Source organism: Melanostigma gelatinosum (assembly GCF_949748355.1).
Source record: "Melanostigma gelatinosum genome assembly, chromosome: 18".
Taxonomy (NCBI): domain Eukaryota; kingdom Metazoa; phylum Chordata; class Actinopteri; order Perciformes; family Zoarcidae; genus Melanostigma; species Melanostigma gelatinosum.
This window is the reverse complement of record NC_136651.1, coordinates 3,756,760-3,774,445: the sequence shown is the minus strand read 5'-3', so window position 1 is coordinate 3,774,445 and position 17,686 is coordinate 3,756,760. Positions and strand designations below refer to the sequence as shown.

The following is a 17,686-nucleotide window of genomic DNA, read 5'->3' as shown; positions in this document are numbered from 1 at the left end:
AAGTTAAATAAGAAGGTAATCCAGTTTGAGTCAAATTATTAAAAACAATACGTGGTAATTAAAGCATGAATTACACTGGATGTCCCTGCAAATGACATTTAATAAAAGCAAAGTCTAATAATCTAGAAAGCTGTGTGGGGAGTGCAGCTGATAAGGGAGTTCGTAGCGCCTCAGTGAAACAATAAGGTGCATGTTGGCGGTAGAGCAGGGACCCTGTTCGTCTCAAGCATCTTCTGTCTGAAAGGGAAAGAGCAACAGAGACACAGGTGGAGCACATGAAAGACATTACTGCTGTCAGGGAAAGCCAGGAAGCTACAAATTGAGGAATCTGTTTTTATTTTTAGCCTCCGCCTGAGAGACAGGCTGTGATTCGAGGGAGTCTTTACACCTGTAAAGGTCTTTGTGTTTTCAGAAGTTTAAAGAATTAAACCCCCAAAAAAATTGCCGACACGGTTGATTGTCGCTGCCCGACAATACTGCGTTCATTCCGTAGCTGGATGGCTTTTGCGATTGCAAATTCAGAGGTGCAGTCTGACAGGAAATCATTTTTCATTCATGCACCTGGTCTACCACCTGCCACTGCTGGCAACCCAACACACGTCTGTTAGCACAGTTGGAGACGCTTCGCACTCAGACCGGGGCCATAAAAGCTGAAGTGATACTTGCACCCAAGCTGAATATTGTGTTTGTGCTTCAACCCGCTCGCTTGGTGATTGTATTTACACAGGTTACACTTCGCCCCATTTATTAGCCTAAAGAAAAACAAAGCACGATTTCAAGTTCAATAAAAGTCATTTTTATCAATAAGGACATGGTCCGAGCACACAAGACGAACGAACGGAAACACACCTGTTCATCTGCTCACACAGGTAAACTAATATACAACACAACCCGTCACAAAGCACTGTAAAACTCTTTTGTACTGCAATAAATAAATAGCACAAACATATATACATGGTACTAAAATCACATCAAAAATACTGCCACTGCCTTATTGTCCCATTAAGAAACTGCAACAGTACTTAGACATCTTTTATAGTGCGTGTAAAAACCATCAAGGGACACCTAAAGCATTGGCACAGGGACCTCTTTACATAAATGGGATAATAAGTACATATACTAAATATTCAAGTGTAATAGTTCAGCGTGATAGTATCAATAAAGCAACCGTCTTTATTTTTCTGGGTGCTTACGAAGGTAATTTCAGGACATCTTGCACCCTTTACAGCTTGTATGTGTGTGTGTGTGTGTGTGTGTGTGTGGAGAAAAATTTGGGGATCATCAATGTTAATATAATTCAGTCTGAAGAGGACGTGACGTCAGAACATTCGGATTCACTCTCCAGAAACCATGAATGTCTGAATGAAGTTAGCATCTCCAGAGCCATGCTGCTAGTTTGGCTAAAAACACAATAAATACATCAAAATATGGTCCGAAATTTGTGATGAGAATTGTTGTAAAATAATTACAAGAGTATTTTAAATGGTTTGACCAAACAGGAGTTCCATCTTTTTCCGCCACAACTGAGGAACAGTTGGGCTTAAAACATGCTTTCCCAGGCGTTTGCAGTTGAATGTAGACACTCTGAAATTGACATATTAGCACAGCTGCAACATCTCTCTCAAAACCGCATCGGCGCTTATTTCTCTTAACAAGAACAACGTGCTTCAGATAAAGAGAAATAAATGATGGCAACAGGCAGCGAGTCTGGAAAATGTGGGACCGACTGTGTCGCACCTCATCATTCAATCCCGATGTTCTGTGCTTCACGTCACGCTCGACTTGGACATAAACAGAGCCGGTCGGATAAATGAAAGAGGGCCAGTTTGCTCCATGGCAAGACAATCACCCGCGAGAGAGACACAGCCTGGCGTTCGCCTATATTGGGTGTTTGCTTCGTCTCCTCTTTTGTGGTAAATTTAATACAGGTAGCGCTCAAGGGGACCTGAGAAAGGAAGGCAGCAAGGAAAGGACAGTAAGAAGCAGAGGGGGGGTGATCCAGTCAATAGCACACACAATCAAATGAATAAAGAGACATTGAACACCCAGTGGACCACAAAACTATCTTTCAAATATCAAAGAAAAGCATGCCAAAAGAGTGTTAAAGAGAGAAATGCTTTCTGGAGTCACCCTTGATCCAGAGTCCTGGCGCTTCATGAATGTCTGAAGTGCTGCGTTGGCTGCTGAAGAGCCTAAAATGCATCACCATTCAGAGGTACACAATGGTTTCCTCACTGCCCTCCTCCCCACCGCTGTCGGTCTCCAAGGGAACCAGTGCGCTGAGGTCCAGCCGAGGGTCACCGGGATGAGGCAGCACAGGACACGAGTCAGCTCCACCTGCTGTTGACGACCAGGTCTCCGCGATGTAGCCGTGACTGTTGAGATCTGAGAGAGCACACAACAAAAACACTTTTTATACTCTATGTAGAAATAATATAGCTGCTGATGCTGGTAATCCACTGACCAAATCACTCACTTACTAACCGCTGATACATAATCACCAGGATGGGCCATGCACCACTTGTTTGACGAGCTCAGGCTAATTGTTTGGTCCTCATGTAATCACTAACTGCATATAGATCAACCACAGCTGCTGCGGCTCGGCCTCACGTTCTCCCTCCTGCTATCAATCACCCCCCCCCCCCCACCCCACCCCACAGACTTCTACTTAGAGGTGTCACTTTTATTATTATCTTTGTCAACATAATCCATCGTCATGGTCGGGATTCGATGACACCCGCCTCCTCACACTTGACAAGAAGAGATGAGGAAACGAGGAGGGATGAGCAGGAATCATAGCGAGAGCAGCCTTAAGGCAGATAACGAGGATCAACAGCATTATTATTCAATTAAAAGAAGAGATGTGAAAGAGTGTTTTCATGGGTTGCATCTAGTTGAGAATGTGTGTGCTCTCAGGGCAGGTGTGCTGTCATGGCAACAGATGGCGTGAACTATAAATTGCCTTATTGTGTCCCCCGTAGGAGAGTCTCTGTTTGATTAATTATATAAGAGTCTGTTAGAGTGGCTCTGTTCGCCACCATATAGGCCTGGCCGCTGATAGATGAGACATCAGTGTGCAGCCGGATGACAAAAACACGCGATCTCTGTCTTTAACCATGAAGTCATGCCATCTTAGCATAATTAATGTGTTACAACACAGACAGCAAATGTGTGCTACAGCTAAAGAAAGCAACAAAAAGAAAAGACAAATTTGTTCGGGCTGCTTGAACATTTGGAGAAAACCTCAGTCTAGTGTGGTAAGCCAGCTGTGGCGAACAGAAAGCAGTTGGCTCGGGTTGTTAGAACAACCCGGATAATTGTGGGTTGCCAGAATCAGTAGATGCTACGTATAAAATACTGCTTTACACAGGAGAACTTTGTCTGTGACGCCTCCACTCTGGATTTGAGTCAAAGCCTTCTGGTCTGACCATGTCTGGTAAATAATATCTATATCAGCGATTCTTTTGTGCAATCAATATCATGAACTATCTATCTCAGGATTTACATTCCGTCTGTTGCTTTTACGGTGTCTTGATTGGTGAGACAGAGCGAAATTCCCTGCTCTGGTGGGACAAGACGATCCATTTCATGCTCATATATTCTCGTTGTGATCTCAGTATTGAGCAAAAACAATCAATAGTATCATTTAACCACCGCTGTGCAGCCCGACGCTGTGTTAGACAGCCACGGATCAGGTTTGAACGTCACGCAGCTCATTATATAAAGGTGTGAATTCATCTACATACTGTAAAGAGACGCCAGTTTCATCTCTCGTCTCCCTCGGCAGACTCTCACGATGCTCTCGTCCTTTGTGTGAAAAGGTGAGCAACAAAAACCAGACACGAATGAGGCGTCATTTCAGAAAATTCCATCCAACTGGTTCCCCGAGATTACATTGTGCAGGAAACTAATTATGGAAATCTCGCACTGAATGAAAAAAAAGGGTGTGTATTGGTGTGTGTGCATCTTCACATGCTCAGGTGAGAATGAGAAGTGAGATCATGTTTTCTTCCATGTGACTGGAGGAACAATGGGGTATTTGCATCTGAAAGAGATTCCTCTTCTTTTCCCACGATAAAAAGAGATACTAGTTTCCTCCACGTAGCAGGCAGCAGGTGATCCAGCATGACTTCAAACCTGAGACTGCATACAAAACACTCAAGCGCTCCTTATAGATGTATCAATCTGATGAGGAATTATGTGAAGATTGGCCAATATTATTCAGTGTATTTCGGAGGATGTCATCGCAGGCCCTCGTGGGATGCAACGAGGAATGCAGCATTGTGGGTAGATGCGAGCTGGAACGCACCCTGCGTTGTAGATTGCAGCCACGTATGCGCCCCTGGCTTGTTAACAAGTGACTCCGGTTTCCCCGGGGCTCGTGTGTGCTCAATAATGAGGAAAGGTTAATCAGCGGATCAATGAGGAGGCGGTTGTGCTGCCTGTCATTGCTGGTAAACAATCCCAGAAACACTGAATATTAGAATGAGCTCGTGCATGAGTAGATTAGGAACGGGGACATGCGAACGTGAGAATGTAGCAGACACCTCATGAGCGAAACGCAGATGTGTCCGCATCTCTCATTTACCTGCTCGCGACCCCCCCCCCCTCCCCGCTGCCATCTCTTGATGCGATGACAAGTCATGCCGTAATGAGTTTTGCAAAGATTTTTTTTTTTGCTTAGATCGATGTCCCAATCAGGCCGCCATCACCTGTGAACTGTGATTCACACGCTGTTGTCTGCACTGCCAGTCGATCGATAGAGGAACCATTGATTTTCTCGTCCTTTGGCAGGCGGGGGGGGGGGGGGGGAATGGCGGTTTCTTTGTCAGACAAGGCCTCACCGGGGATAGAGCCTTGGGAGCGGACGAGTGTGTGTACGCTCTCACGTCCAGGCGGACGGTTTGTTTACATTCTCACAGGAAGCAGATTTCTCATTCATGTAGAGCAGAGACGGTAGGATAACCGCACACGGCTGTCCCATGCAAGAGGCACTTGAGCCGTGCAATGTCTCGCCATTAGCGCATAAGATACAGGATATTAAACACAGCCAGGAATGAAAATGATTAATTGAGCTACTTGATGCATTCATTAGTGGGGGTTTCTACGTCAACTTGCATCCCTTCCCAGATGGCGTCTGAAAGTTATAAAAGAAAATCTTTTTAAAAAATCTCATTAATACGGAAATGAATGTCATTACATGACTCAACAATCTAATCAAATCATTTTCTCAGCAGCATTTTCTATGGCGATAAAAGTTATGTGTCTTTACAAGAGTAACAATTAAAGTGAGACACCCCAGGCAAAAACATTGCTTTTCATTCACTGGTCAATTTTGAGATTTTGGACTATTTTGCATCCCCAACATGTCCTCTCTCTCAGACTCGTGGAACGTTTATTTAACTGCTTATTTGCATCGGTAGATTTTTTGAATTCACCAAAGGTTAGCATTAGCTAATGCCTCATTGGCATATTTAAACATACTTTCAGAAAACTTGCCTGAATGTAAGTTTTGCGATCTGTGTTTTGCTTTAAACCTCCATTACAACAGATGGTAAAACGTCTTACCACTGGGCGTGTGCTGCAGCTCCAGCCGGCCTGCGGGGCTGTAGAGGTACCCTGTCCCCATCATCCATCCCTGGGAGTCCGAGTGTGGACTGTGGGGAGTCTTCGCTACGGGGGTCTGTCTGCTGTTGGATCTTGCCAGCAGGGTGTTCAGACAATTGTGCGCGATGGGGTCATTTCTCTTGTGGTGGACGCGACGGTTGTTGACGCTGGTGCTGGCGAACGCGGCTTCATTCACAAACACGGAGCCGTTACCGGCGAGGCCTCTGGACTGACTTGGTACCGAGTCCTGGGGGACAGAGAGCATCATCTCGGTCATGTTGAACTCAAGAACACCGTCAAAAGAAAGACTTTCAGATCAAGCTCATGTTCTCGACGTGGACGATTAGAGACACCGATGCAACCGTTCAACAATGAACTGATGCATTCACGTGGAGCATCAGGAAATGTATTTTATAAGTGAAACTGCAATGAAAGGTTCTGCTGATAGTCCTTTCAGATCATTTTCTCGAAAACTGTATTTTAAAAGAAGGGCAAAGGGCAGCTCAATCTAAATGAATGTTCCCACTTACCTCGAGAGGCATCTGGTTTAATAACTTGATCGATCATTATGGTTTTATTCATCCAGGTTTTGAGATATCAGTCTCTAAGATTTCTGCTTTCACCCCAATACAACTGAAGCAAATAGAATTTAACTTGTGTGGCTCACAGCATATGAAAAAAACCCAAGTCTGGATAATAGACACAGACTTAACTGTGACGGAAAGGGACTTATTATTCAGCGAAAGCGGTCGCGATGAAAACTGTTAACTGTGTGTTCTGTAAATTCTCTCGAGTAATGGAGTATGTTTCTAAAAAAAGCCAGGAGAGCCTCATCGCATCAAGCCTGGAAAAAGAAAAGAAAAGCCCACGGTGGTGTGTAAATGAATGAGGGCGAGAGGGAATATTGTCACCAGCCTGCTCATTTGTCTGTCCATTCGAGTGCTCTCTGTGTGCGTCTTTTGAACAGTCACACCTGCTGAAGCGAGCAGCACAAAGCAGCACCCGGCAGAGGCTCAACATGGCCGCACGAGCTGCATTAGTTTCACCGCCGCTGCTTGTCCTTGTGAGGTGCATTGAGACGTAAAGGGCAGGGGGAACAGTGAACCCTTTATCCTCCGTGCCTTCCAGCTGCGGGGGACATTTCACTGTGGTGCTTTTCTAACAAAGTGTCGATAATTCAAGTCCTTTCGGACGCGATTGATTGGTTTCTTGGGCTGGTTTTAATTATTTTGTCGGGGCTTTTATTTGCAATGGTTTAATTATCATCAATCATTAAGATGTTTATTGGTGAGTGGAGCTGCTGGAGCACGAAGACAAATGATGCTGAAATTGCTCTCATTATCGCAGGTCATACATCAAGAGGGGATTGTGCTGCTGTGTGTAAATGAGTGAACCAGCGTAACTCAGGCTGATAGCCGTCTGGGAAAAGCTTCTCATTAACGGCTTTAGCCAATAAATACTCCATAAACACTGCATATCTACCTCGCACTCATGTCAGGGTCAAGAGCTTTAGTCCGAGGCATTATTGAGCCTTTGATTAAGGCCTCAGAATAAACATCAGAAGTTATTCCAAAATCCATAGACGGCAGAAACAGTTGTCCGCTGTGTTGCCATACCTGCTGCCCATCTAGAGGGATGACCATGTGAGGAATCACAGTTGGCAGACTCCTCTGCCGGCTGTGCCTCCAGGTCTGGAGCAGCTTTTGCTGGTTCTCCAGACGCTCGCGCTCCCTCTCCACGTTCCTCTGGCCCTCCCTGAGCCGCTCCAGGCTCTGCTGGTACTCCTCCAGCTGCTCATCCAACTCTTCCCTCTCGCGCCTCAGCCTCTCCGTCTCCAGGTGGCACTGCTTCTCCCTCTCCTCCAGCCTGCTCTCCTGCTCCCCCTGCTGGCTCTCCCTGGCCTGGCACTCCCTCTCCCAGCGCTCCTTCTCTTGGCGCAGTCGGTCCTGGAGCCGCTGGGCCGCCGCCAGCTCCTCCTTCCGCTTCTCCAGGTTACGCTGCTTCTCCTGCTCTTGTAGGGTGTTGCCCCGGATGCTTGGAAGGTGCGACCGCTGGGCGCGGGGGGAAGGGCGGCCAGTCTCTTGGAGGAGGAGCCTCTGGACCTCATAGCAGCTGTCCTGGATGGTGACGGTGGCCTGCAGCAACCGACAGGGAAAAGCAGAGACGAGTTTCATGAAAATGCAAAGGCCACTTTAACCACATCCTCACGACAGGTAATATGAGAAGGCGATTTGAATGGGAAAAAGATTTGATCAGACCCTGCCCTGACCTTTTTTTTGTGTTAAGACAACAGAACTTCACATGGTGGAATGAGCCCACCTCCACTGGCGGAGCTGCGGTTTTCAGGTTCATATGCAATGATGCATTCAGAACTTTGAATACGAAAATATCATTGAAAACAAAACCTCAAACTCACACAGACGGGCAAGAGTGCGCACACACATCCCCTCATGCAAATACTCTCACACAACCTCGCTGCACAAATTTACATTTTATACTTAGCAGCAGTGTGTGTGTGTGTGTGTGTGTGTGTGTAGTGAAACAAAAGACTCTTGTACGTCTCCCAGCAGGAAAAAGATCAGTAGGATTCTTGCTCCTGTTGCTCGCTACCTTTGGCTTCAAACAGCCGAGCTGCTTCTCTGGAGCTGGAGCTGGAGTGTGCAGGCATATTAAAGCCGTTATCTTGACTGCGCATGGCACTAACAAAGCGTACAGTATGTTGTCAGCAAAAAATAGAAGCGGTTTGATCGTTTCCTGGCTTTCTGATTGGACAATAATATAGATGAGGAATGAGAGCGGGAGAAGAAGTAGCAGGTGGTTCGCCGTGTATTGAACAATGCACTCACCTGCAGACTGTAGAGTAACTGGGTCAAGCTTTGGACACTTTGAGCAACCTGTTAACGGATACAATCACAACACAGCATGCAGATTAACAAGCCCGCTGTGATTTTGATGCGAGACATTTTTCTGCGGAACAATGAGTTACACTTTACAATCTACTCACAGGAAAGTCAAAATATTTTCAAAATTGGAAGCTGCATTCATGCAACATGTGCGCCCCCTTGAGGCCGCATTGTGTCCTGCCACACTGTTTAGGGTCAAATTCACACACTGCAGTGGATAATAGAATTATTCCCTCTTATCGGAGTCATTTACCTCACAGGTCACAAAAAGCTACAAACGGTCGCACAACCGCGGCATGGTAATTGGAATAACTCTCCGTATCCATTTTTAATGGCGCAATACCTTTGGAAACACAATGGACTTCTTCCTTTATTATGAGCTTATCAATGATTCATCACATTGAGATGGAAATGTAATTCTAATAGACTCTGCTGAATTATTAAAACAACTGTTGGCAATCTTGATGCCCACATCTGTGAGGAAATGGAAAGCGGTGAGGTTCAGATGCAGGCAGTAAAAGACTATAATGACTTATAATACAGCTGTACCTCCCCCATCGCAACGACAATGAACATCACATCATACTTCTGCATCAATGTTTAACTCAAAAACACCTATTGAATTCACAATCTTTATTCATATGAGGTCATACGAGAGTGGCTATAAGATTTATAGAGCAGAAAGTGTGCTGTACCTTGAAGTCAATGTCATTCCTGTCTGGTTGTTGCAGGAGAGATGGGGCCTGAAGCACAAGGGTCTCAGTCCAGCTCCCCTCACTGGCCTCCGGGTTTGCGAGTGAGGCCTTGGAGTCTGAGGGGGGCTGTACAGGCATAGCAGGGCTGACAGGAAACACAGAGTCTGCGTCAGAGTCCGGGCTGCGAGTCGATGGAGAACAGGCCTGAGATGACAGCGTGGCTTTCAGGTGCTCAGCTGGGGGAAACAAAAGCAAACAGCAAAGTGTGAAACTCAGTGTGCTGCTCTAACACCTCACACCTGTTTAATATGAGACCGAGAGTTCTGGCTGGAAGAACAAAGACAACATTTTGTGAATTAAAAATCCCACGAAAGGGTTCTCAGGGACAAAAAAAAATGCTTTTTATTTTCCGATTTTCTGGTCTTGAATGAATTTTTGTCATGCTGACAAGAGATTGTTTAAAAAAAAAAAGCAATAATGAAAAGATTCGACAAGATAACATCTATTTAAAGGCTGCAATGACATAAACCTGATCATAATCTTATATATGCCGATATGTAATTGTTGAAAAAAATATTAATTCATAAAAAATTTGAAAATGTATTGAATGAAAATTTCCCACTTCTTGATTTAGACTTTATAAGCAGTACATGAACATTTAATAAATTATTTATAACACACTATGATGTAGACAGACGTGTCTATTAATGTATTTGTCAGCAGCTTATAGTGGATGCTGTTGTTCAAACAGCATAATGAATGACAATAGTATTTAGAAACACAACTATAATAATATAAAACATGTCTTCATACTGTAGAGGTTTTAATTGTTAAATACTGTACATTAACAAACAAACATGTCCTGATATCTGCTTTCAATATCATATAAACCATTGATTACATGTTAATCGTTATTGATGCTGGGTTGTAAAGTATATCCAATATTTGTCTTCCTTTCTTGCTCAGAGTTGTGTTTGTCTGTTTGTTCCTGCAGGGTACAGTGTATGGAAAACATCTCACCCTCTTGCAGAGCGGCAGAGAGCAGCATTGTCGCCTGGGGCAGCTCCTCCGAGTGCGGCTGGACCAGCAGCCGCGGTTCGACCGGCGCCGCGTCCGTCCTCCCACTCAGAGCGGCGAGCCCCGCGTAGACCTGCAGCTTCTCCTCCAGGCTGGAGCAGATCCGCTGGTCCTGGCTCATCAGACTCTCTGATCCACGAGGTCATCGGGATTCACAGATGGAGCATTGTGAAATGTTTAAAAGGGGTAAAGAACATTCAAGGCCGCGGAGAAAAGAAACAAATGATGCCACAGGTTTCAAAATACCTTGTAACTTATGGATCTTCTGAATACGAGCCTCGGCAGCTCGCCTCTCCTCTTCAGATTCACTCGTGGATTCTTCTTCTTCCTCCGGACAGCTGAGCAGAGCAATAAACCACTGCGGGTTAGACTTTGTGCAAATGGTGAAATCTGTATTTCTCAATATCCTCCTCCTCACACACACACAGACATAAAACAGAGACCTACACACACCTCTCCACTGCCTCTCTAATGAGCCTCATCCAGGTGTTTCGCTCCTCTTTGGATGACGTGTGGACCTCGTACATTTCTGGCCCGGCGGCTGACGCGCTGATCAAAAACATCCCTCTCTCCTCGTTTGCCACTTCTCGCACTATTAACTTCTGCAGCGCGATGACTGGAGGCTTCTGATCCTGAGGCACATTACAAGTGGGGAGTTACATTTTAGTTTGACGTGATGCGATAATGGGCCGAGATAAAACCACTGAACAGGTAATGGAACACCGTAATACACACACAGATTATCAGCGATCGAAATCATTTTGTGTGCGTACCACTGCGGCAAATGTATACTTCTGGTCTTTTTCTTGCAGGAAGATGAGTGCATCTGTGAGAAGGAGTGCCAGGACATCTGTGGAAGTGAGGATAAGCAGGACAAAACATGTCACGAAACTGATCATTTATTCACATTTTGTACATGCATTAAAAAAAAAACATGCAAATACAGCAAATGGATCACACAACAAACCCCGGCCTCACCTTTAAGTCGCCCGGTGGCGGTCTTCCACAGAAGCGGGCCCTGGTGTTTGAGCGTTTGCCCCGGCCCCATCATGTCCTGCTTGCGGAAAGTGTGGCCGTTCTTCAGCTTGGCCGCGCTGCGGTTCTCCATGCGGTTCCACACTTCCTGTAACCTCTGGCGCCGCTCGTATTCGCTGACGCTCAGGTCCACGGCTGCTATCACCTCTCGGATCTGAGCCAGTGCTTTGGAAAGCTCGGCATGCTCCACCGTCTCCTCTGAGGGATCGGGAAGGAGACATACATGAAGGCTGAATGTAGACTTTTAAACTGAAATATTGTCTGTTGTGCAGTTATTGACTACACAAACATGTCGCCAGTAGAGGGCGGTATAGGACCGACCTTGAGTATGTTGTAAGATCCTCTCCAGCAGCACCGGGTACTTTGTAATCCTTTGGGTTACCAGCAAGATGCACTCTGGGATCTCCTTCCGTCTCACCAAATAATTATTACCTTGTTGCTTGTAAAAGTAACATAAACAATTATCCTACATCTTCCTGATCAGAAGGGTCATTTTCCTTTTATTAGTTATTAGTTAATTAGTTGAGCAGGAAGTACAAAAGATGCTCTGGGAGGGTAAGGTACCTTAATGAAAATCTGAAATCTCTTGTTATGCTGCTGGAGCTCTTTGAAAAAGTTGACCGCTTCGTTGTGATGGCTGCAGAATTCTCCGTACACCTGCTTCATATTCTCACTGTTCTCATCTGAGAACTGCAGAGAAAAAGACACACGCACGAGTGAGTCGCACCCTCGCTGGTTTCCCCTCCATCACACATGAGAGAGAGGCAGCCCCAGAAGACCAGCTGACCTGTTGGAGCAGGACGTCTCCTATTCGCTGGATGAGGTAGTTGCCGTGCCCCTGGGGCTGGGCTGAGCTGTGTCGCCGGTCCTTCATGGCGGCAAAGAAGGCGCGGTGGGAGAGCAGCAGCTGGTCCAGACAGGGGAAGACCCGCTCCAACGCCTCCGGGTCGAGCTGCACCTCCTCCTTCATGCCTCGCCGGAAAACCTCGGCCATGATGTGTAGCGTCTGCAGGTGGTGGAGCTCGGTCTGCATCAGCTCTGAGGTTCAACATGTCAACATTCGATGCGTGCGTTACATGAAAACACGTGTTGTATTACGTCGCATAGCTTTAGCTCTTCCTCGATCATATTAATGGCTGACTGGCAGAAAATGACACATTCCAGTGGGTTTCTTTCACAACTCTGGCATCTGCTCACCATAGATCACATCCTGCCTCTTGACAGCTCGTTTGTCCTGCTTCTTGCAGAACTTGTGCTCCACGGTAAGACTCCACGACTCCGCCTCGTAGTCCACAGCATCGGCCGAGATGTCACACGCATCAACGCAGTCTACGGAGGGAAAGAGGAACAAAATCACTTTCAATCAAAAGTGCAGTTACTGGAGAGAGACTTTACTTCACCTCATCTTTATCCCTGGGGCTATTTAGATTGGGGGGGAATTTGTCTCAATACTGGTCATCAAATGTTTCATGATCCACAAATTTTTTTTAAAAAGTTGAATTATTTGTGTCAAAACAAAAAAAATAAAAATTTGTTTTTAGTGTTGTATAGCAGTTCAGGTTTTTGGCTATAATATATCAGCAACCAATTTGAACACATTTATAAATAAATACAGCAACCCAACTTGAGTACAATATTAGTACTTTATTCGTATTTTGCATGTATTGACGGATTATATAATGTGTGTGCCAGATCACCTGACCTGTTACATTTGATCCACAAACACATGTTGTGTGTCTGTGCTGACTGGAAAACACTTTCACTGCATTCATGTGGGATTCCCAAGAAGGAAAGGCATTTGTCCTTAAACATGCAAAAGCTTGTCACCCTTTGATGGGATGAAGTTTTATCTAAATAGTACTTGAAGTATTTTTCATTGGAATATTCCGGTGTCGTATGGATTGAATTTGCAACACTTTGAATTACTCACACATCGTCAAACACATCTGTAACCAGCAGAATCATTTATCTCCAGACAATTATGTTTGTTTTTAATAAATGTAAAAAAAATGGGTGGAAATCTTACAAAAGAAAAACGATAATACAAACTGGGTGAAAACGGCATTCTTTAAATATCGGTTTTCCAACCGGAAAGGCAACAACATTTTGGAGCATGAATTGAATGTAAAGATAAGAAACTCATTATACTCGTGATAAGTATGTCGAAATCTGTAAACACTGCAAACAAGGAGCAATAATGGTATCATACCTTCTCCGAAGGACGAGTCAGTGGAGGTGGAGGACACTGGAGTCGGCAGGAGCTCTTCTGATCGACCGTCGACCTTCCAGGCGTCAGACTCCGTCTCTGAACTCTCACTGAGCCGACTGTCACCCAAATAAAAACACATGAACAACCAATATAACCCACAAAATATTTACCAACATCCACAACTCGTATCATGCGAGTGATAAAGCTCTATGACCTGTCACTGTTTGGGAACGTCCCAGAGAACAGGCACGGCTGCGTCGCAGTGTCTTTCACGACAGGCAGAGAGGTAGAGACGGGGACGGCACACTGAGGAGGACTGTCTCTCACCGTGAAATCTGCGGGGAAAGCAAAGAGAACGAACAATAATCATTCCCAGAATGAAACAAACAGGAAATGCCACGCACAATATGGCTACCAGAGCTTGAAAGCAAAATTGTTGGAGACTGGGAACCTTTGTGTCGTGAACTCACTCTGTGGGAGGGACGCTGTCCTGTCCTTCACCAAGTTAACAGCATACTTGTCCTGAAGTTTCTAAGTAATACAAATGAGAGAGGCTGGTCACACACACACACACACACACACACGGACAGGGCTCCAGTAGAGAGGAACAGTTTTTTATTCTTATATTCAAAAACGATCATCACCTTCAGACATGGGGGGACAGACTCCTTACAGCCCTTATGGACAATTGCAGTGCAACCTGGGAAAGAGAGATTTTTTTTTGTAAATGCACTTTTTTTGTAAAATAAATAATAAAGTTTCAAAATGACGCTGTTACTTACCAGAGCAATGCAGCAGGTCCTTTCCAGATGCCGGTTTATCACACACCACGCACATGGTGGGGCCCAAACAGGACCCTGTGTTGAACCGATGGCCAGTCAGCGGCCTATCCTTAGTCTCCCTGTCCTTCCCCTTCCCCTTGGAAAGCCATGCCGGAGACATGAGCACACAAAGAGGCCACACAGACTAAACGTGACCGCTACAGCTAAGCGCTCTGAGCAAAGCAGACCTCAGCTCATATTTTCACAAACCAGAGTGACGTTCTAATTGCAGAGTGAACTCTCCCAACAAGTAAGCAGATATATGAGCCTGGAAGGAATCCCCGCCTCTTTACAAACTACAAGTCCACCAACAAGGAAATGGAGCGGAGCATAAACAACACATGCAGGTCATGGAGCACTTCCAGGCTCTGTGCTGACTCAACAACAGGGGATTAATCATCAATCGGGAAAGAGGTTTGACCGCCACTCTGACCTCGAGTTATTCCCAGAAACGTTTCCTGGTTGCGTTTCTCAGAGAGTCTCATATTCCATAGTAGACCGGGAATACTGGCCTTCACAAAAGTTCTATCGTGTTTAGTAGCATGAATACTTAAATATACTTACTCATAAAAATAAATAACACAATTGAATCAGCCAGTTAATCACACAATTACTGGTATTCTCAAGCTAATAAACTAGGCCGAGAGCGTAATGTGGCATGTTTAATTCATGTCCGGTCATCGTTTTTACTCTAGTTCTTACGGTTGATGGGTGTTACAGCAGAGGTGTGTGGTTTGGGTTTACCTTGGTCTTGTTGCGTGTACTGGACATCCGGTTCTTGAGAAAACTGAAGGTGCGGATGACTTTGTACTTCTCTGACTCCACCTTTGTCGGGATGTTGTACTTATCCAACTCCTCCTCTTCAATTCTTAAGACACATGAAAACAATCTCAGTGGGACTTGTTGTGTACCTTACAACACTTAAACAGTTTGTTTGCCGACATGCGTTTGTTGGTAAAGTCACGCCATCCTGGTCGTCTTCTTGCTGAGTCTACAGGACAACAAAAGCAAGGCTGGTGGGTTAGTGTAGGTGCAGGCAGGGGGTCCTTATGAGTCTTTATTCTTATATGCTTGTAGTACACATCACCTACAGTAATTGTGGTTAATTCAAACTGCAACTTCCTGTCATGAAATGACAAACAGTTCATCCAAAATTCTAATTTCATCTGATATTGCACAGTGTGTAGTTTTTGGTAAAATGCATGTTTGAGAGAGCACTTGAAATAACATTTGGATCATTTAAAAATCATGTTTTCAGTCACTAAAATGTGGCAAATAAATTTCAGTTCATTCTCTGCAACTCTTGGCTGTGAAAGTAAGTTAAAATTAGTAAAATTGTTCGAGGCTGGATACATGCAAAACGACAATGACAGTCTTGTTCTGCTGTTAAAGGAGCTGCGAGGAGATGAAACAAGGAGAGTAGATGGGAGGAGAGGATAGGAAAGGAGAGATGAGGTGAAGAGACAAGACAAGGAGAGGAGATGAAACAAGGAGAGGTTATGAAACAAGGAGGAGAGGATATGAAACGAGGGGAGGAGAGGAGGTTGGTGGGTTGTTGTCAATCGATGCGTACATGCTATCGGTCAGAGTTAGTTGGAACCGGACGGTTAAAGGACGCTACAACAGTCGAACAGGGCTCGACCGCCCACATACTCTTTGAGGAACTCAGACAGGGTGAGATGTTGGAGGGACTCTGCCAGCTCCATGCTGCCGTCATCATCAGCAGACTGGGCTCGCTGACGGAACCTAACCTCCCTGTAAAGAACAGCGCACACACACACGGACACCCACTGACGTTTTAATGCTGATGATTAAAGACGCAAATCTGGTTGTTCAACTCACACACGAAATAGGCACAAAGGGCTCAATCAATGGGATGAAATGCTGAGTGTTACACGACCATTTTGTCCTGATTATGTCTGGTGTCTTCCACTAGGGGGAGCTGCTGAAGTGTGGCAGTTCAAGAAGGGAATTTATACATAAGAGGGGAAAGGAAAGATCAGTTGGCATCAGTGAAAACAGGAAGAGGAAAGGAAATCCTCTATTCGATCAGTGCCACATTTCCGAGAGCAGACAGAGACCATATGAAGCAGCACTGGCACTTTTTACAGCGTTTTTCAAATCATAAACCGTAATTTGCCAGAGCATTGTAAACTACAGTACATCCACGATGCAGCAGGTCACATCTGGGGAGAGATGACACTCTTAGCCATGGATGTAAAAAAAACAAAGAGCATTGTGCATGACAGAAACAGGGCTGTGTGTAGCTCAGCGTCACACGGATATCTGGGACAAAACACACCGGGACAAAAACAGACGGGATCAAAACACCTGTAACGCACAATAAACCAGCTGCGCTTTAAATAAACAAAAGAGCTTCATGAAAGACGGCAGCAAACTGCCCGCTGTCACCAAGCAACCTGGATGTCATGGTTATCCACATACGTTGCTCCCGGGCGCTGGGATTTGATGAAACGTCTTTTTAATTAATTGCGAAAGCCGAAATGAGTGAGGCCGGAGTGAAAGGACAGAGGCACGCTTAAACTGAAAAGACAAGACGTAACCCAAATAAGACTTAAATATGAATTCAATCATAAATACCTTTTTTCATGAGACTGCTCTGATATACTGGAGGCTCTTTGCTCTGTGTACATAAAGGAGGAGGAGTTGTAAAACTTAATTGAACAATCAAGACAACACGTTTAAAATTCAGACTGTTACAGAGTGAATAAAACCACAACTGATGAGCAAAGAAACAGATGATCGGCACAGACTCGTAAACAAGACCAAACCAAACATATGAAAGCTTAAGCACAGGCAGACACAGAGCGCTGAGCCCTCAGACCCACATCATCATCAGGCTGCAAAGCAATCAGCTGGCTTTTCATTTCATCACTGCAAATGTGATTTCTTCTTGCACACCCACAATAAGGCTGCGTCATGATTAAGGAAGCCACACACACACACACACACACACGCGCAAACATATGCCGACGCCAAGGTTATTACACTTCAGTGGCTCTAATTTACCTTTTTCTTCAGCTATTGATTCAAATCCCCTTTCTAATTCCAACTGGTGTTTACTCATATTTTAGTTTCCCACGGTTTTGTACTTCAGCGGGAGCATTCAAGAATTCACAGATTTTACATTTAAGATGACTCAAGAAATGTTCAGCAGAGGAAATATTTAATATAACTTCAGAATCATGTTTTTGTTGCCACCCGATGAATGTCAGTATTGCATTCACTCTCGTTTTAGCTCTGTTTTGGTCTCAACCAAAGAAAATATCTGGCCTTTCAGCTTCTAAATGCTCCACTGTGTTCCCCAGCTAGTTGCTG

At 45.0% G+C, this 17,686-nt stretch overlaps 1 protein-coding gene across 1 annotated transcript in view; it reads right to left on the bottom strand.

Moving 5' to 3' along the window:
- Window positions 1-728: 728 nt before the first annotated feature.
- arhgef28a (Rho guanine nucleotide exchange factor (GEF) 28a) overlaps window positions 729-17,686 on the bottom strand; it is a 33,933-nt gene continuing 16,975 nt past the window's right edge. Inside the window, exons 15-36 of the mRNA XM_079289361.1 lie at window positions 16,949-16,991; window positions 16,001-16,102; window positions 15,092-15,215; window positions 14,309-14,444; window positions 14,171-14,226; window positions 13,997-14,057; window positions 13,741-13,861; window positions 13,527-13,642; window positions 12,515-12,646; window positions 12,105-12,355; window positions 11,882-12,007; window positions 11,639-11,756; window positions 11,261-11,515; window positions 11,056-11,132; window positions 10,736-10,914; window positions 10,529-10,620; window positions 10,226-10,411; window positions 9,206-9,441; window positions 8,454-8,501; window positions 7,224-7,742; window positions 5,569-5,854; window positions 729-2,385 (exon numbers count right to left, since the gene is read on the bottom strand). Coding sequence (XP_079145487.1) covers window positions 2,210-2,385; window positions 5,569-5,854; window positions 7,224-7,742; window positions 8,454-8,501; window positions 9,206-9,441; window positions 10,226-10,411; window positions 10,529-10,620; window positions 10,736-10,914; window positions 11,056-11,132; window positions 11,261-11,515; window positions 11,639-11,756; window positions 11,882-12,007; window positions 12,105-12,355; window positions 12,515-12,646; window positions 13,527-13,642; window positions 13,741-13,861; window positions 13,997-14,057; window positions 14,171-14,226; window positions 14,309-14,444; window positions 15,092-15,215; window positions 16,001-16,102; window positions 16,949-16,991 — 3,440 coding nt within the window. The 3' untranslated portion in view covers window positions 729-2,209. The remainder of the gene's footprint in view (window positions 2,386-5,568; window positions 5,855-7,223; window positions 7,743-8,453; window positions 8,502-9,205; window positions 9,442-10,225; window positions 10,412-10,528; window positions 10,621-10,735; window positions 10,915-11,055; window positions 11,133-11,260; window positions 11,516-11,638; window positions 11,757-11,881; window positions 12,008-12,104; window positions 12,356-12,514; window positions 12,647-13,526; window positions 13,643-13,740; window positions 13,862-13,996; window positions 14,058-14,170; window positions 14,227-14,308; window positions 14,445-15,091; window positions 15,216-16,000; window positions 16,103-16,948; window positions 16,992-17,686) is intronic.